This window comes from Lutjanus erythropterus, chromosome 20 (assembly GCF_056507025.1).
Source record: "Lutjanus erythropterus isolate fLutEry1 chromosome 20, fLutEry1.hap2, whole genome shotgun sequence".
Classification (NCBI taxonomy): Eukaryota; Metazoa; Chordata; class Actinopteri; order Lutjaniformes; family Lutjanidae; genus Lutjanus; species Lutjanus erythropterus.
Window position 1 is genome coordinate 31,762,247 of NC_139336.1, and position 20,187 is coordinate 31,782,433.

The window sequence follows — 20,187 nt, forward strand, 5'->3', positions numbered from 1 at the left end:
TGTTAGAAGGATACTAACAGACACCAGAGAGGAAATTTAGCTCTTAAAAAAAACAAACATATTTTCCAGAGTTAAATTCTTTAAAGCAGAAAATTCCCACTTTGTTTCCCTCTTGAGCTGCAGTGACAAAACAGAAGCTAAAAAACAGATTTTTGCACTAAAAAGACTTTTTTGTTCGTCTGACTCAGAATGACGAAGCCTCATATAAACTTCGTAAAAGCTTCTGACTGTATTTTAACACAGAACGAGGATTGATAGATAGATTGGAAGCATGTCCAGTATGAAGAGGAGGAAGAAAGACGGCTAGAAAAAGCTGTTTAAATATTCGTGTGTATGTGAATATTGTTCGAAGACGGACCTGAACCTTTCCTTTAAAGCTAATATTAAAAAAACAAACTGCCTTTGGTTCACTGATAATAAAAAGCTGCTTTCACTTTACATTAATGAGAAAATATATCTGTTTACCTTTAAAGCTACGTGTAAGAAATGGATAATATAATGAGCTCTGTGATCTGATTTAAAGGTGCAATATGTAACTGGCCGCCTGTTGAATTCATACTCCCACGCAGTGCTGTTTCACACGCCGTTCACTGTGTTCGCCTTCATCAAATCACCTGAAAACAACACCAGGCTGCTGCAGTATAACCGTACAGACCTGAACACACACCAGACCGGTCAGTTATAACTCCGTATTCTGTTTGTTTACGAAGGAGATGTGCAGTTATCAGGCTCGTCTCTTTTCCAACTTTCTTTTTATCCTTTAAACACATCATAGTACAAACCACATGTGACCACATACAAGGTGAGATACATTACAGTTATTGCTACAATAGGGGTCGGCCAGATTTGATGATCAATAAATCTTTAGTTAGTTCTTTAGTTTCTTTAGTCCTTTATGACAGTAAATCGAATATCTTGATGTCATCTTCAGCTTTGGGAAACACTAATTGATATTTTTCACAATTTTCTGACATTTTATGGATCAAAAAAAAAATCTATTAATCGAGAAAATATGGGAAAAATATTAAACTGACGGTGAAACGAATGCTTTTGCAGCCTGTGACGAAAAACACACAAAATTTATGGCTCCGATTATGATGATTATTCATAATAAGGGTTAAGAGCCGTGCAAGTTTCCTGTGAGAAACAATGAAATGGGAGGCCGTAAGGAGCTGGCCATGAAATATGTGAGAAACCTGGGGAAAAAAAAGGTTTTGGCAGCTATGCAAACTCCACACATTAACTGCTAACTGTAGCTGCCCTTAGCTTGTTAGCTCAGTCAGCTGAGAGCACCAGGGAGTGTTTAGTGAGTTTACTGAGGGCAGACTGGACACTACAGTGACTCACTATTGCCTTTCAAGGTCCAAAGTGGTAGTCAGGATGAGCCAAAGCTAGCTGTTAGCACGCTAACGTGAGGAGATATCTCTGCAGCACAAAACATGGACGTCTCTGACAGAACATCAGAACTGTTATTTCTTCACATTCTGCTGAGAATTGTAGCTAATTTTGAACGTTTTTAACAAAAACTCTTACGTATTGCACCTTCAAAGCCCTACCTGTCATCTGAATGCTGCTCAAAGATGCACATTGACATAAACTGCGTATGAACTGGACGTTGCAAAGAAGCAGATGCGCAGAAAGGTTCACAGATTCACATTGTACTGCAAAGTAGGAAAAGTTGAACTGGTGTGAAACGGTCCTCCATATGAAGAGTTCAAGATTCTTTTATTCCTCATTCTTTATGTGAGGAATAAGATTTCTTCTGGTCTCTAAAGTAAAGCCCACCTGCAATAAATCCTGTTGGTTCCAGCTTCCATTCAGCTGACAGGAAACTTCACAACATCGCTAGTTACTTGAAGTAAGAATACGTATAAAAAGCTAATTACTGGATAAAATTGTTGATAAATATTTGAAGAGCTACGACTGTAATGCAGCAAAGTCTTTTAATTTGAAATGAGGAGGTTCATATTTCTTGGTGATCCACAGCAGACACAACATCTATAAAACATCCTGAGCATCCTGGGAGGGAAACTCCTCATCCTGTCTTCGTTTGTCTGCAGGAATAATCTCAGAGGTGCTTTCATCGCACTCGTGCTTATCTGTCGATCCAATCAGAGTCTCTGATTGCGGCGCACAGGCGGCTATGGGCCGCTGTTCTGGGAAAGGTTGATGCTCCCAGTAGGAAGGGCCGGGAAGGTGAACGGGTCAACAACACCGTTCAGGGGAACTCTGGGGATCTGTGGTAGAAAAGAGCAGAAATTAAAACCTACATCTGGATCAGATTGTAGATCAGGTCCCATTTAAATTAAATTAATTGTAATTAAATTGGGATCCCTCTGAAGTGCTGGCTGACTCACTGGAGCTGTCCAGTGGCGGAGAGAAAGTATTCAGACCAAAATACAAAACATACAAGAAATACTCCAGCAACATAACTTCCCATTAAACCAAAACTTCAGCTTCAGATTAAAACAAACACTAGACTAGCTAGCTAGTTTTTCCACCGTTTCCAGTCTTCATACTAAACTAAGCTACCTGGCAAAAGCCATGTTTCCACTGAGGAAGAACTTTCCTCAGGGACTAGCATCCTTTGGGAGGAATTCAGCGCGTTTCCATCGCAGGGACCAGGGTCTAAATTAAGTTCTGGGACCATTATTTTACCCTCCGAAGAGTTACCTGCTCAGGGGTAGAACTTACCAAAAGTACAGGAACTCTGGGGGTGAGGCTTGCACATTTCTGACTAGTTCATTACTAGCAGCATTTTATTTCAGCCTTTGTTATAAAATATTTTAAAAGTAGGACAGCTGAAGTTATAACAGGAGAGGGGACAAGTGTGATGTGCAGCATGCTGGAGTCGAACCCACAGCTGCTGCAGCCTCTGTACAAACATAAAGTTGAGCATTACGGATATTTTTTGCAGCCCTGACTCAATGACTCCTGCAAAGCAGTAAATCACAATCAACAGCAGCACGGCTTCCATCTCCTCCATGTGTTACTGTTGCAGTAATAATGATGCCTGTCCATCACTACACGTGTTACTGTATAGTTGCAAAAAAAAAAAAAAAACAGCCTTTGCTTTTTCATGTCAGTGCACTAATTTGCCTAATCTACGCAGATGTTTAGACCGCAGTGGAAACACAGAACCCAGCAGGCTGAAGAAAAATTTCATTTCCTTAAAAAAAAGTTCCTGAAACTTAAAGTTCCAGGAAATTGTAGTCTCTCAGCTAAACTGTCTGTGGCTTTAAATTTACATGGACAAATATGAAATCTTCTCATCTAATTCTCTACAAGTGAATTCTTTATTCTCTATATATCTTATCTTATTTTACTTAATGGATTGCTTAATTGATTTTTTTTCCTTTCTATAATGAACTAGTGCTTTGTCCGTTAGCTCCATGCTAACGCGCAATAGGAATGCCTGTTCATGCACTAACTGTAATTGAAACAGCTCCTCTCACATCACAACTCTTCATGTTTGCAGGACAGCTGAGATGGAGGAGAGGCTCATTAAAACAGAGAAATTATAGCCTGAGGCCAATATAATGTGTTTTCCAGGACAAATTATAACCATCTGGACAAAGTATTCGCACCAGTACTCCTGAAATCACAGCCAGGTTTTTTTGTAATTAACATATTTTGACTTAAGTGATTCATTCCAATGATTCACCTGAGCGTCACCGTTCCAACAGAAGTACGACGACTGCAATGATCCATTTTCTGGAGGAAACTCCGATCGACAGCCGTCTCCACTCAGATGAACCAAACTGATGTTGCCCACATCTGTACTGGTCGCCTGCATCATCCCCTGGTTGAAGACGCCGGCTGCCACACTCGGGTGCGACAGAGAGAACGGAGCGTTTGTGGTCGTCCCTGCAGTGTGTGTGGGCCCTCTGGAGCACACGGGCCCTCCGTTCTGTCTGGCAGGAACAGTAGCAGCGTTCGGTATGTGACCTTCTCTTTTTTCATACATGCAGCTGCCGGATAATCGCTGCGTTTGTGGCTGGAATGACGGAGCTGGTGTGTGTGAGGAATGTGTCAGTGTGTGATGGTTAAAACTCTGCGGCAGCTGCTGCTGCTGCTGTTGTTGCCACACTGAAGGGCCTGTGTAAGTCTGCTGTGAGTCAGTGTGGTTTAACGTATATTGAACACTTGGGTCCGTCAAATCAAAGCTGGACTGATGGCTGCTGTGGACGTTGTTTTGGACAGGTGGAAGCCAGTGCTGCTGTGAATGAGCAGCGCTGCAGGATTGTGTTGAAATCATCCGGTTGCCACAGTTGTGACTGCTGCTGTTTGGAGGCCACAGTCGTGAGGTGTGTCCCTGCTGAGTGTTACGACACTGTGAAGCACCGTTTAGTCCAGTCGACCCACCAACACCACCGACAACATGTCCAAACAGAGCCTGCTCTGCAAATCCAGATGTCATTGGCTGCTCAGTGTTTGGAAACACAGACCCTGGCCGCTGTCCTTGAACAGATAAACTCTTAATCGCCCCGGCAACGTGAGCCTCAGTCTGATCTGCACCCTGCACAAACCCGCCGGTCTCCCTCCTCAGAGCCTCCTCCACGTACGAGAACACGTCATTGGCTAGAATTCGATTCAGCTCCCCTGATGCGTCCTCCCTCTCGTTATTCATCCTGACGAGGGTGTTCGCCCAGTCCCTCAGCTCCGTCTCCTCAATCTCAAGACCCTCAATCCCTCCATCGCCGATATCTCCCAAAATCTGCTCCAAGGAGTCAATCATGGCATCCGACGTGAGGTTCTCTGTCACAGACCTCCTCTGCAAGGTCTGGACCTGACCTGGCACGCTCAGCAGAGCTCGGCTGTCCAGGAACGCTTGTTCAAGGGGCTGCTCCAAGTCGATGTCGTCCATCTGGGGGAAGACTGGGAGCGGTGGACTGGGTTTCTGCGGCTGGGCGTAGACAGAGTGGTCCTGCCGGCGAAGGGATCCCAGTATGGAGGCGGGGTCCAGAGGTTTATCTGTCGAGGGCACCTCGAGGGCTCCCGGTGCAGCAGAGCCGGGAGGACCAGGCAAGGAGAAGTCCAGAGACGTGTCGTACAGGACGCCTTCACCGGTGGCGAGGTTGAAGGGCAGCTGCTGTCTCCTCTGGTGCAAGTGCTCCTCACCTTCCTCATTTCTAAAGAAAATTAAAAACCAACATTAAAAGGTTCATATTAACACCAAAAATTCTAATTCTGTACTTTTAAATGCCTCAAAATTTAGTCTGTAACTTTTTGTTATATTTGCTGAAACTGTCGCTTTATCCTGACAGTAGTGCATCAAACAGATAAGTGAAAAAATCAGGTTTGGCTCCTCGTCGTGCTCCTGATGACATTCACAAGAATCCACACCGCCTGAATAAAAACAAGCAATCAGAGCCAGGATGAGACTCTAACGCAGGTGGATCGGATTGAGCTTCCAACCCAAAATGTCGCTCTTTGGCGACCTGGGAACGAGACTCAACAATCAACTGTCTTTCTCCAGAACTGCACATAGGCGTCACGTTCAGAAGAGGGCAGATCTGAGGTTCTTTAACAAAAAAGAAAAAAAAAAAAGAAGTGATTTCCTGCTTTTGCATGCAATCTCTCCTGCTTTCCATAATAATGTAAATTTTTATTATGCTTTTTTCAGCCCTGAGTAGTGTCTGCAGGAGGCCTGACCTTCAGGCTGCATGCAGCACCAACAACCTCCACCACTAAGGTAGGGGAACAGAGTCTAGAAAATAAAGCCTGGAGCAATAAGTTTAAAAATCACCCACTTCTGACTGACAGCTTCTCTCTCATATGGATTTTTGTAGCTGGAGGTTCACACAAGAGCAAAGTTTATCTGAAGCTAATACAGAACAAGGATTCAGTCAAGGAGATATGTTCCAAAGTTAGTCTTTTTAATATAAAATTCCCTCTTTGTAGAAGGAATAAGGATAGAAATAAAAAGAGGGAATGAATCTCCACTTTAATTTATTTTCCTAAATCATATTTTTGTTGCACTCAAGGGAATATCAATCAAACAGTTTCTGGCTTTTTATTTGTTATTGCCACAAATCAGGTCTCTTTATTAAGCAGCAGGGGAAATCAATAAAACTGGTTTTGGTTTATTTGTTTTAGAATTGGTGTTCATCTGTTTTTGCAAATTTACTCATTGAATTTTGTACTAAAGAGACTCATTTTAGAAGAAATTCACTCGACTGCTGAAAAGATTAGAGCTTCAGATAGACTTCTGAACACAAACTACGGTCTGGATTTTGACCCCCATCACTTACACTGGACGAAAACGTGGAAAATATATTTTAATGTGCAGTATGAACATGACGAAAGACGCTACCTGTGAGAGGTCAGTGTTCAGAGAAAATGCGCCCTCGAACAATAAGAAGCTGATTCTTACGTGAGGGCTTTCTGACGAGCGATGATGAAGTCGGGTTTCTCTCCTTTGAAGACGATCCTGGCGGTGGCCTGGACCCACAGCCACTGTCTTGTTTTGGTCAGCAGCCTGAAGAAGGTGAAGCCGCTGTCTCCGGTCTTCATCACTGAGGACAGAGCAGGGGGACACAGAACTGACGTCAGACTGAAAAGTTTATGAAGATAAAGTGTGCAACGCTGCTTGTGTCTTATAGGAGATCTCACTCTTGAGGTGGTTGTCGGCGCAGTACATCATGTCAGCTGCGTGGATGAACTGATATCCAGAACCTGGTGTGACCAACTCGATCTCTGAATATCCTAAAACCAGTTTCCCTCTGAAGAGAAACACAAAAAGAAGAACAGACCGTTATAGAAGCGCTGACTGGCAACTCGTCACCAACCTGATGTGAAAAATATATTTATTAGACCTATATTTACCGACCTGGTGTCAATGCCCACAGGAGCGAAGTCCAACCTGTGTTTGGTCTGGAAGATGAGGGTCTTGGTCCGGATCTCCATGACTGACGGAGGCTGCACAGGTGTGGCGATGGCGAACAGAGCCAGCTGAGGAGGAGCCGCTGTCCCATCAGCCCCTGTCTTTCCATGCAAATGCAGGTACTTCAGACGCCCGTTGAAGTTCAGAGCCTGAAAGGAAGGAGACGAAGGTATATTTAGCAGTGTGGTTTTATAGATCGGTCCAAAACTTTGGTTCAGACTGAAATATCTCCACCACTACTGGATTCATTTGCACAAAAACTTTGTACAGATTAGGGCCACACAGTTAATTTTATCAAAATTGCAGTACAGGTTTTTGCGATTTTCATATCGCAGGTAAAATTTTTGTTAAAGGCAAAATGTGTCAAAAAACTTCATCTTCATTTAGTACAGATTCCTGCAAAAGAAACCCCACCATAATCGTTTACAGATGTTTTCATAATAACTTTGGAGATCCTCCTTCTTTTCATAAAGCGCCATCACAAGGTCAAACTTTAATTTGTCTAACTTAGTAAACGTTACACCTGTTTAACAGGTAGAATGTGGTGCAAATTTTAACTGAATTTTCAGAGAATCAGCAGAAGAAAATGCTGATTTATTAGGGGTGTAACGATTCACTCATGGATCTGATGCATCAAGATTTTAATGTGTAAGACAGGAGTGCATCGGTTCAGACGGCCTGTATCGGTAAAAAGCTGAACATGAATCGGAAACAAATCGATGCAGCACTGGCTTATCAATACGTCTCATTACGACGCACATATGTTTCTTTTTTGGCATCAGTGAGCTGCTGCTGTAACTTTCCTCCGTTTTCTTTCTCCTCCTGCCTCTGCACCGCCCTCGCTGGACGCCTGCTGCCTTGATCACACAAAACAAGCGCTCCCTCCTCCCTCTCCTGTGTCTCTTCCTCATTTACTCAAAATAGGCCACGCTGAAAACAGCGACAGTGTAGGATATGTTTGAGGTTTCTAAGATGAATCAATTTTAAGCTCTTCAGATGATGCATACATCATAATTTATTATTTTTTCTTTTTATTGATACACCAACTTTCCCAGTTCAGACAAGCATAAGAACCTTTCTGCAATATTCTGACCTTTTTCGTTTTTCCACTCAAAGTTTTAAGCAGAAACTCAAAATGTTCATAAAAACAGATTAGCATTTAGCTCAAAGCACAGCTGTGCCACAGCATCACACTCTCAGTTTAACAAACTATTTCTTTATGTACCAGGAATCCAGACGTGTTGTCCAGGAGGCAGCGAAGGCGACAGCAGAAGCTTCTTTCGAGGAAAGACGAGTTCTCTGGAGGGATGTACTGAGGCATCAAGCTGACAGAGCTGCTCGGAGCTTTACTGACGGACTGTCCATCTGCACGGAAACAACATTAACGTCAAATGTTTTGTTTTCTCTAACTGACCCATTAAAGTGCATAAAAGTGACTTTAAGTGATCTTTACTGTATAACTGAGGTAAACACATGGACAGTGATGTCAGTTTTATATTATTTCAGTTCCTCACCTGAAAGATATTACCTTGTTTTAAGGAACCACGAATCTATTGATCATACCTGAATGAAACAAACATTGTATTTGTGACAGGTAGATGTTGAGAAGTTTATTCAGACCTGCTCTCACATCTGAGTCCTCGCTGGGGTTGAGGGCGAAGTGGAGCTGACATCTGAACATCTCTCTGTCGTCCATGTGAACGAGATCATAAACGCTCTGGTGGACGACATCCGACTGAGGACAGACAGGAAGCAAAGAGTTTACATTCACTCCAGTAAAGTTCTGCACTTAAATAGAATACATTTTACGCTACTTTACACTATTTAAGAGGGAAGTATTGTACTTTTTACTCCGCCACATTTATCCGACAGCTTTAGTTTGGCAGTCAAAGACACACACACACAGGTGTTTTCAATCACTGTGGCTGATTAGACGTCTCGTCTATCCTTTAACAAACCGCTCTGAAAGTGATCCAACGACATTCTTCACCACTGTCAATAAAATGATATAAAAATTAATATATTTGTAGTTATTAATTTTTTAGTTATTTATATAGTTACTGTTCTCGGTGCGGACTAGTCTTTAATACAAAAAAATCCTGCAAAAATCCTCTCTTTATGAGGGTTATAATGCTCAGACTTGTGTTGCATTATACTGACAAGTGTTTCTATTTTTTGACCTATTCTCAGGTACGAAGGTAGGAAGCTCTTTATTTATCCTCGTGGGGAAATTTCAGTCTCACAGCAGCAGAGATATGACAGGAAAGGAAAGTAACGATAGTGAATAAGGAAAAAAATACAGTGCAGTACAATAAAAAAGAATAAAGAACAGACAATAACAACACTAATATGAATACTGTGTGAGAACAAGTACATCAATAAACTTAGTAAGTATAGACTGAAGTAAATAAAGTGTAAGATAGTGCAGACAGTATACATCAATAAATTTAAGGGTGTGAAATGTGCAGAAACAGCTACAATATTAAAAATGCTGCTTATATTTGAAAGATCAGTAGCAACACTTCAATAATGAATAAAAAATATAACACTGTCAGGATCCACTCTGCAGAGTGAGTTCTTTTATTTTTGATGCCCTTTTCTGTGGTTCTGTATTTTTATTTGAATTATTTTTTGAATGCAAGATTTTTACTAGTAACAGAGTATTTCTACACTGCAGTGCTGCTCCTCATTCTTCAGCATCTCCTCCATCACTGGTACAAAAATGATATTTACGCTGCGTTCGGTGTCACAGTTTTACCTGATGGAAGCCCAGGAAGTCCTGGATGGTCGGGGACGTGTAGAAGATCGTCCCATCAGTCGTCACCACCAACACAAAACCATTTAGAGCCTGCAGAAGTAACAGAAATACAAAATGACGCACAGGCACACTAACAGATACACACCTGTGCGTGTGTGTTTTGTTGCTGTACCTGCAGGAGGAGGTCTCCCTCTGAGAAACTGACTCCATCCAGAGACACCGACTGTCCATTTCTGCCGTTTGCGGGGACGGGAGGAGCTGATTTGTTCTTGAACGCCACTGCAAAATACAAAAGAACAAACACATCAGTCAAAATACAACAGAAAAAGATTGATTTTCAGTGTCCTTAAGCTGCCAGACGGAACAAAGTGAACTCATCGTACAAGTTGAGGACAGAGACATAATAAACAACACATTGACAAAATATGTAAGTCATAAAAGAAAACCAAAATAAGTGGATAAATACATGTCATGGTGTTCCTAACTGATCTTATTACCAGCCTTGAGATATTACAGTGTTGGATCAACCAAAATTCTAAACAAAAAAACATGTTTTTATCCCGAGTTACAGGAACACTGCCGGTCAAAATACAGTATGTTACAGCTGAAACTTTAAAATATCATTTTTCAGTGCTGTGAGCCTCACACACTACTGTAACATCTCCTTCATTCAGCTTCGTTGTATCAGCCAACAACCCCAATCTTTGTGGGAATCTCAAAATCTGTGCAAATAAAACAACAACAGCTAAAGTGATGTTTTTGTTTGTTTGTTGTTAGTTTGTGTGAACCGACCCTTTAATTTGCAGACATGGGAATGTTTTGAAGTGAGGCTCAGGCATTATTCAGATCTGATTGCACATTTTTTTCAGGGCTTGCGGGTTATTTATTGCATACATTTTGTTCTAAGGAGACTTGAATTAAATTTTTTTTAAATTGAGACCATATTTCATCCATGCAATGAGGCTTTCACTGTGGCTGCAGCGTCTCCTTCAAGATTTGGTTTTCCTTCCATCATCATCATTTATCGGCTTTGTTGCCCAAACACGCATCAACTATGACAGAAATACACTGAAAGGCATTAAAAAACGAAGATGTGGGTTTTGGATTAAAGAGCAGGAGACCCTGAGACGATCGACAACACAGTCAGCATCTTTCCAACACGCAGCCGGATCAGCTGGATGCACCGCCGCAGGTGATCACCTGAGGAGGAGAGGAAGTGAGCGGATATGAGCCGTGCTACAGCTGGAACTTAAAGCTGCTTCTGGATAATGTACGGCCAGGAAAATGGACGAGGGGAGGAGGACGCCGTGGTTTTACGTCTATGATGCTTCGTGCACAAATGCAGTCACAGTTGATTGACAGTGTTGAACTTTTTATGTAAAAATGTCAACTACAGTATCATCATCATCTTATTTACATTCAACCTGATGCAGAAATTCCAAAAATGCATGACAGAATTATTTCTTGAAGGGTTTCTATTTTCACCCTAATTCATTCTGAATTTAATAAATTATCTGTGTTGTATTTTTGTGTATTATGAAGGAATTACAACTGTAATTTTGCTATATAACCCTGTGTTTTATAATGATAATAAATATCCTTGGATACTTGAAAAGATGACCTACTGTTATCAGACATAATTTACATATTTTTTATGGTAAATTTCCATTTTCTATACATCTTATCTATTCTAATATTCTTGCCTCGCAGTACTTTTTTCTTCTTATTTTCTCTTACTATGTTTATTTTGACCATTATGCACCAAAATACCAAAGCAAATTCCATGTATGCGAGCATCAGTTACAGTTGTTTTCATTGAAAAAGCTCTAAAACACACTGTACACCACCTGCACCACACAGAACAGCCGACTGACACAATTTAAGACGCATTTAGCCACTAAAGAGACAGATATTTCCCTCTGTAGATGGTGGAGACCAAAAACAGAGCCAAAAGAGAGTGAATGTTGGACCTTTTTCTGTCTTTGTCTTCTTATCTGGCCAAACTTGACTCTGTGCTTAAAGACTCATCGCTGCACGATCCGAGAAGCGAGAAACACTCTGTCCAAAATAAACAAAAGCAGAACACTGTTGGATATCCAGTGTGTTTCTGCAACACTCGCTGCCTGCATGTGTCTCGGCTGAATCCCTGCTAATGTTTCACTGGTTTATTTGTGGAACAGATAAAAGTATCAGTGACGTCCTGCAGGCCAAAACGCAGGCAGCTTTTGCCTCCATGAGCAGGACAGCCGGAGGAGCAAGTGAGAGCATGTGCTGTTATGTGTACACAGCTGCACAGTATCCATGTATTTGTGTAAGATAAAGGCATGCAGATTTGACCCAGGTCCCACAGTTACATGCATGAAATACTGAATCTGCAGAAACCCTGAAAACAGAAAGCCTCGCTTGAAACAGGTCCGTTTTATTTCTATTTTAACTTTGTGTTAAAAAGAGGTGATTTTTAAGCTTCACCAAAAATCTTGTGTAATCTAATCTGTGATCGCTGGCATTCACTCAGCTAAGCAAAACCTCCTTTCCGTTCCTTACAGTAATGACTCTATGGCACGCCACCCTCCCCCTCCTGCTCCCACCCTCCCCTTTTTAAAACAAACCCGCTGGATCTGCCTCTCGTCTCGCCCCCCCACAAACCCAGGAATTTGCCCTGTCATCTCGGTCAAGAGCAGCTTTCTACAAACTCTGAAAGAATCTTGAGTTTGTTATTACAACATGAACTGTAAGCGGCTCAGGGGATCTGCTCTAATTGGTGTAATACATCAACACGTCGCCGAGTGTTAAACTCAGCGTGACAGAAAAATTACACACAACGCGCAACATATAAAAATTAGTCGAAAGACTAAACAAACCGGACAGTTTTACTGAAAAGTCCACTTCATGAATGTTTTCACCTGAATCTGTAACCTGGCCTCCTCCTTCCTCCTCCTCCTCCCTTCACTTCCATCCTTTCCTGCCTCCCTTCCTCTTCCTCTCCTCTCCTCTCTCCCCACTCAGCGCTGTGGAGGTTTGAAGGAAGAGGGTTCACACGCAGAGTCAGTACAGTACACCTCCCTAAAGACCTGGGTCTGGAGGGGGGGGGCTGATGGAGAGCTGTAACCCTTCACACTCAGCTGAAGGAGGAAGACGACTGAAGCTGAGAGTGTTCTTCATCAGAACTGCTTGTCAGATGGGTGAAAAGCTGCTGAAAAACCCTCCAATAACACCTTTATAATGTCAGCAAAGTTCGATCTTTTCTGAAACGTTCTGAAACCAATCTTGGAAACTGTTGTCTGATGTCGATTTACCTTCTGCTGGCCAATGTTTCGGGGCTTCCAGAGCAGCCAGCAGATATCCAGATAACAGATATCCGCGCCAAGATTTCGTCTTTCATGCACCTTTCATTGGTTATAGTCCAATTACCAACCTGAGATTCAAGAATAGACATCAGACGTCTTTGGCTAACCTCTATAAACAGATAAATGCATATGAATACTAATACATCTTTTAAAAAAATAATCATCGTCAAACAATGGCTGATGGGTACCAAGATTACATTTCAGTCGATGAATTCTGCCTCTTTTGCTCTTCACTCGAGATGGGACCAATCTGATCGGCATCGAGGGCCGATATCGATGGATTTAATCATGAGACATCTGACGAACATTACAGATCCACGTGTCGATCCAACTTCACAGTTCTACGTTGTTATTTGTCAAAGATTTGCAGCATGGACCAAGCAGGGCTGCATGATACGGTGGAAAAGTTTCACTGCAAATATTCTGACTGAAACTACAATTATGATATGATTAGTGTGAACGATGATTTTTGCATTACAATTTTAATATTTACTGAAAAAGTCTGAGCCAAACAATATGTTTTCTTTCATCTGGAGAACAAGATCTTTAGGACGGGGCATCTACTACGCGCTACGGTGCTTCATGCTGTTTTCTCACACATTTTCCCTTTTATAAAAACTTGTGATTTGGACACTGCACTCGGCCATCTTACCATTTTGAGAATATTGCGATTAATTGTGCAGCCCTAGAAACAAGTTGTAAACACATTAATATTTATCGCGATGGGCACACGTCCTGTAACCCTGTAGCAAAACACAGCTGGGTATTGTGATGACTGTCACCACCATAAACCACCATGTTCTGACAAACACTAACAAAGATCGGTGCATCATGCAACCAAAACCCCATCAAACCTGATCAACACTACTCGCACAACAAACCGAAACGCTTCTTGAACCAAAAACTCGTCCCTTGCCTACAGATTCTGCTTTCATATGCAGATTATTCTAAATCTAACAGTATGACATTCTGTGATTGGTTAGCTGTGGGGAGGTGAGAAAGGTGCTAATAAATAACAACAAACCTGATTCATGTCTTAATAAACGGGTTATTAATTTGTCTAAATTGCTAATACTTTAAAACGTGCTGCTGATAAAACTACCCACATATCAGGGCTGTGAGCTCTGATATTCTGCAGAAACAGCATAAAGTCTGCAGCGTGTGTGAGTGTCATTTCTGCTTATCTTGCAGCCATCACCAGTAACCTCCTTCCTGTGTTCAGAGGTGTCAGACTGCACCAACAGACTGTCTGCGGAGGAAACAAACCTTGCTCTGGTTTGGGGTTGGGTTCAGATTAAGCTGTTGGTTAACAGCAGGCACTCTGCTCTGGTAATGGAGGTTTATAGGTTAGAGGTATGTGTGGTATACTTGTTTTTGTGGTTCTGTTCTGTTTTCTAAGCTCTGGCTGTAATACGGCACCTGTGATCACTATGATTAAAGAAAATGTAGAAAGGATTTAACAGCTAAGCTAAAACAATAAGATTTCTTCTGGCATTGTGTTCTCTACAAAACTCTAAATATAAGCACTGAAAATTCAAAAAATTCAAGATTTCATGAAACTAGTCTTTCAATTTTGCTTGATTTAGGAGTTAATGTGAAATAAAATCTAATTCTTCTTTACTTCTTTTACAGTTTACACATTGAGCAACATTATCATTCATTCAGAGACGTGTTTGTTTCCACCTGATGAATGTAAGACCAATATTCTCTCTCTTTTAGCTCAGTTTTTGGCCTCCTCCACCAAACTCCTGAGGAAAATATCTGTCACTTCAGCTGCTAAATGCTCCACTTCGTTCACCAGCTAGTCTCCAGCTGCGTCTGTCTACAGTTTGGTTTTGGGCCGACGGTGTACAGCGCGTTTTTAGGGCTTTTTCTCTGAAAACAAAATGAGACCGGTGAGAGTCAATGAACAGAGTAAATTTGCTGGCAAGAAAATGAAAAAAGATAAAACATTCCATAGAGTTCAGGAAAACTTCAGAGTCAGGCAGCGGTGGAAAATAACTTAAGCATTTATATGATAATATACCACTGTTTTTTCAGTTGAACCCATTTTACAGACTTTCTTTAGGTTTTCTGTGTAAAATTTCAGTTGAAACGTCATTTTGAGAGGATTTAGCTTCCATACCGTGACATATTTCTGAGTGAAACAGAATAGAGAGGCAGGACATAACAGCGGAAATAATTTCATTTGACCGTTAATAAGTGGGCGTGTCATAACCCGGAGTACCATGCTGTTGCTAGCTAACTAGTCTCACAGTTCCAGATGATGTCAGATCTCGTCACCTACTCAGCGTCTGGGGATTTCTAAATGGAAAATAACTGCTTGAACGGTAACCAGAACACACAAATTCTGCAGGCCACCTCCCCTAAAGACTCTGGACTGGTTCTGCGATGGACAAGGGTGTCATGATAGTATTCACTGACACTGGTTGTGAGCAGTTTCATGCTGTTTTCTCTACAGCCAATATCTCCAAAACTCTGCAGCTCAAACCAAAAAAATCTAAATGGATTAACAGCATGACAGGCCAGAGAAAAAACATGAATTTTTGATTCTGGGGTGAACTGTCCCTTTAAATAGGTGCACAATATGTCTGGGGATGTGATCTAAAAGGGTTAAAATGCTTTTTTTTTTTAAAAATTAATTTCATCCTGACTTTACTCTGTTATTTCCACCCACCACTATCAGTATCAACTGTGCTGCATCTGTGCTTCCTTAACACATTTAGTATTTGTCCAAATTAAGCAGGCCTCAGCAGCATCTCTGGCCTGTTTGTGACTCAGCAGAGCGGACGCAGATTTATCTCGCAGGAAAAATGCAGCTGGAGGCCGAGTTAATGACAGCACTGACCTCGGCTCGACCTCGCTCACCCCTCGTTATCGACAAACACAGGAAGCAGACATGAACACCCAGCTCTCCAGGCAACCTCGGCCCAAACAAGACAACCTCCCCTCTCCCCGCGGTGTCAGACTTCCTGAGCAGTTCAGGCTCTGAACTCTGTTGCTACGGTAACAGGGCTTCGCCATGGTAACCTTCACTCCAGGTGATGGCAGCAGCAGCAGCAGCAGCATCACCTGGGACTCGCTCCGAGTCCGCCGAAGGAAACAAGACGGTTTGATTCACTCGAGTTCTGAGGCACTGAAGAGTTTGTTGACGGCGATACAGTTTCAGTGTCGACTGTGTTTCCATGTGTGTTTACTGCAGACAACAGAAGCCCTGACTGTGCTCAGAGCTCTGCAGGAGCGTCTGCAGGCCTGACGTCAAGCTCCAAAACAACAATGCAGCATTATTCACACACACAATCTTTAAAAACAATCTGAAACAGTTTGATTTTGTTGCCTTAAATCCTAGAATCAAGACTAGAATCTGACTTTCTCTAACTTAATTTAGACAACGTAAGAGCACTATTCATGCCACAAAAAAAGAGATAATTCTTGGTTGCATGCATCTATATACAAACCTACACTTAAACTTGGCAGTGTCGTAAATCTTCTGCCACAATTTGTGTTTCGTCTTTCCGTCCCTGCAGCTGTCTTCTGCAGAGGAGTTTGAGCTCAGTTACTCTGTTTAAAGCGGTGCATTGATTCAGGAAACAGGACATCTTGGTCCGCTGTGGATTTTGGCTGTGTGTTTTGTGTTATCACTGAGATAAAAGGTCAAATTCTACCTTTATTTTTTCTGTGTGTCCCGACTGAAAAGTAGCAGGTTTGTTTGGGTTTAAACTAGAGTACAAATATGCAGAAATTGTGTTTTGTTGCAGTTTTAGATATTTAGGTCTCTTTACATTACTATCTTTACCCTTCAATGATTATTTTCTTTAAATCGTTTGATCCTGGTGATGTTTTGCTTTCGCAGATGTTGCTATTTTGAAGATGGAACCCTCTAGCCGTTTATTTTTACTTTAAAATGGCCAGTTAATAAAGATTTAAATAGTTAAAGACTTCTTCATCGACTATATTATGTCTTTTATTTAATTTTGTGTTGCTGTAAGTCTGTTACTCTCATTATTACTCTTCTGGTGTGTTTCCATCCAGCTATTTTTGAACATTTTTAATTTGTGCATAAAGACAGACAGATGGAACAGCTGGGAATTTAAAAAACATATAAAAGAAACCAACTTAAAATGCACTTGTTTGAGGTGGAAAAGTTGTTCTATCAGTGCAAAAGCAAAATGTGAAATTCTTCTTCTGCAAAGCTTAATGCTGTGTATCTAACTTCTAATATCTGCATAACAGTAGCAGATGAAAATGTGCATTAATGTGCTTTTTCTTGTGCAGATTTTCCAAAGAAATGTGGTTAAAATTTGCACAAGGACAAGCAGACGCATGCAACAAGGCATGGGTTGTGCAAAGAATAACAGTGGGAGAATCGACGATCCCGCCTTTGATTTTGATAAATTTTAGATTTAATTCAATTAAAATTGTCCTTATATTCACTGTCTCCAGGGGATGATTCCTCATGATTGCTGTGAACCCTTGACTTTCAAGCGGCACCTCTATCAGGTCAGTATTTCCCATTGTAGACAGGAAATATCCAGATGTAACTGGAAAATCACCTCGTTGTTGCTCCCCAGAGGAAGTCTTTCCCTACACGACCCAGGCCTGTGCAGTATGTTGCGATCAGGACATCATCAGGACAAACTTTACATGAACTGAACCGACTTCTGTGTTTGTGGAAGCAGCTAAAGCCATGTTTATTTGTGAGATCGGTGTGAAAAGACGTTATTTTTTGTGAGAATACAAATGTAGTTTGTTTGAATATAAATGGTATTTCCATTTTTTAGTAAAATCTTTATCTGTGGTTGCAAACCTAGTTGGAGAAAAGTCAGATATTCTTTGTTTATTGATATTTGAGCTGACTGCACACACAGGGGAGTGTTTCAGACTCAAACAGGAGATCTGTTTTCATCTTACACGCTTCAAGTACAACAACAGGGCACATCACACAACAGCTTGTCCCTGGTTTTGTTCCCTCTTCTTAAAGTAACAACAGATTCAAAACATCCAAACACACTTAAGCCATCACTTAAAAAAAAAAAAAAAAATATATATATCAAAGATTGCGTGAGGACTGTATGAAAGTTTTGTTATTTTTAAGGCGTTGTTGTGTACAGCATTAAACATCAGCCCCATTATTCGGCCCTGAACAAACATCCTCCACAATCAGAGGAAACTCCTGGGGAAGATTAGACGGAGAATTAGAAGAAATTCTGGAGGCCACCGAGAGGTCTTTTCTCTAAAAACAATGAAAACTTCAGCGCTTTCATCCTGGAAAATTTGGGATCAACTTTGTCATCAAATGCTTTTAAGCCACATTAGAGGGGTAATGAAGACCTGTTGGTCCACCACTTTGGTCCAGACTGAAATATCTCCGCAACAATTGGATGGATTTCCATGAAATCTTCTACAGACGATCTTGATCCCCACAGTGCGAAGGCCTCTGACTTTGATCACTCCCTGGCTTTTCCTCTTGCACCACCATTAGGCCGACCTTTTTGGTTTTAAGTGAAATGTCTCAACAACTATTGCCATGAAATCTTGTGAAGACATATATGGTTCCCAGAGGATTAATCCTAATGGCTTCAGCGATCCTCTGACTTTTCTTTTAGCACCACTACGAGCTTAACATTTGTGATTCAGAGTGAAATATCTTGACAACTATTTGGTGTATTGCCATGAATTTTTTTTCAGAGGAGAAATTCTAAATTGTTGGTTGTTGGTTCGTGGAGATAAACAGGGTGGGTGGCGTCAATTCTCCACTTGAAAACCTTTATACCACTGCAGAAGAGGAGGGCTTGAAAGAGCGCCAGTTTAACCACAAATGGTGAAAAACAATGTAGACAACAGGATTGAAATCAGACATTTCTTTAGATTCATGTACAGACCCTTTTACAGCAAACATCACTGAAAAGCTGCGTGCATTTTAGCAACAGAGGTGTCTGCTTCCTCCAGTCATCCAGATGAGTTATCAAGCTGCAGATGTTGAATTAAACGTTTTACCGGCACCAAAATCACCAGAATGTCTGGTTGTTGCACACACAACACGCCAGAATCCATATTCTACTGGTCAACTCGAGTTGTTCAGAATTCTGACAGGATCACGACCGTTTCAGAGCAATCGGTGGCGTCTATGGCTGCAAGCTATTAAATGTGTTGACTGGACTGAGGACGACATCAAAACTGCTCCTGTTTGCAGCGGCCCAGTGACAAGCTGTTGTGGTCCACAACTTCTGTTGCCAAAATGCACGCGCAGCTTTCTCATTGCTTGCAAACTGCAAAAGAGTCTATTATTAGTTGACTTTTCAACTTAAGGTCACAATTTGATGCATTTAATTTTTAACAGTTATGCTGTGGGAATGACTGATTTCTGCATTACAATTTTTATTTGCACTGACTGAAAAGACTATGAAAATCTTGATGATGTGATATATGTTGGGGTTTGCACCAAATTGATGTTTATTTTCATCTGGACAACAAGACTTTTAAGCCAGGACATCTCAGCAACACATTACTTCTTACATTACTTTATTATAATGCTGTTTTCTCACACATTTTTTCTTTTTTTTTTTTTTAAACTGCAATTTGGTTCTGATTCTGCAATCTGAGTATTGCACTTGGCCACACTGCAATTTCTATAATATTGCAGACCTAAGAGTTCAAACTAACTCCACGTTGAGCAGCTACAACAACACATTAAGCAAAATAGGTTTTGTTTGATATAAGAGATGATTTTTTTGCTCGTTTCCCTAGTAACACTAAACAAAACATAGCGGTGCTTGACGACAGCCTGTGTGTGACGTCGGGCTGGACGAACATCAAAGTTAAGACGAGATAACGTGTATATGCTCTATACGGCAGGCGAGGGCAGAACACGCTGGTGTAGATACAGTCTTCATCTGATAGGCCTCGAAATGGAGCTGACTTCCACCGACTTCACCACAGACTCTTACAGTGGAGGGTTATATAATAATCACTCAGGTAAGGTGAAGCTGCAGAGGGACTATAGCTGAGCTGTTCAAACGTCACAAACAGTCCCATCTGCACGGCCTTGTCAGGAGCCCTCATGTCGTGCCACCGTGCTTCACCCTCCTCCCCCTCTGCTCCATCAACAGCAGCGATCAGCCGGCTGATAGCGGAGCAGAGAGGCACAGAGTGAGGGGAGAGACCTGCCGGACTCTGCTGCTGCTCCTCTGGTGTAA

The 20,187-nt window shown here is 41.6% G+C and overlaps 1 protein-coding gene across 2 annotated transcripts in view; it reads right to left on the minus strand.

The window, feature by feature from the left end:
- Window positions 1-265: 265 nt before the first annotated feature.
- The window catches only part of LOC146308730 (aryl hydrocarbon receptor-like), a 28,721-nt gene continuing 8,799 nt past the window's right edge, over window positions 266-20,187 (minus strand). For both annotated transcript variants that reach the window (XM_084745933.1, XM_084745932.1), the window contains 9 exons: window positions 9,817-9,923; window positions 9,645-9,734; window positions 8,507-8,621; window positions 8,112-8,251; window positions 6,833-7,035; window positions 6,616-6,725; window positions 6,377-6,518; window positions 3,665-5,132; window positions 266-2,237 (listed from right to left, as the gene is read on the minus strand). In XM_084745933.1, the coding sequence (XP_084602059.1) occupies window positions 2,142-2,237; window positions 3,665-5,132; window positions 6,377-6,518; window positions 6,616-6,725; window positions 6,833-7,035; window positions 8,112-8,251; window positions 8,507-8,621; window positions 9,645-9,734; window positions 9,817-9,923 (2,471 nt within the window). In that variant the 3' untranslated portion in view covers window positions 266-2,141. The remainder of the gene's footprint in view (window positions 2,238-3,664; window positions 5,133-6,376; window positions 6,519-6,615; window positions 6,726-6,832; window positions 7,036-8,111; window positions 8,252-8,506; window positions 8,622-9,644; window positions 9,735-9,816; window positions 9,924-20,187) is intronic.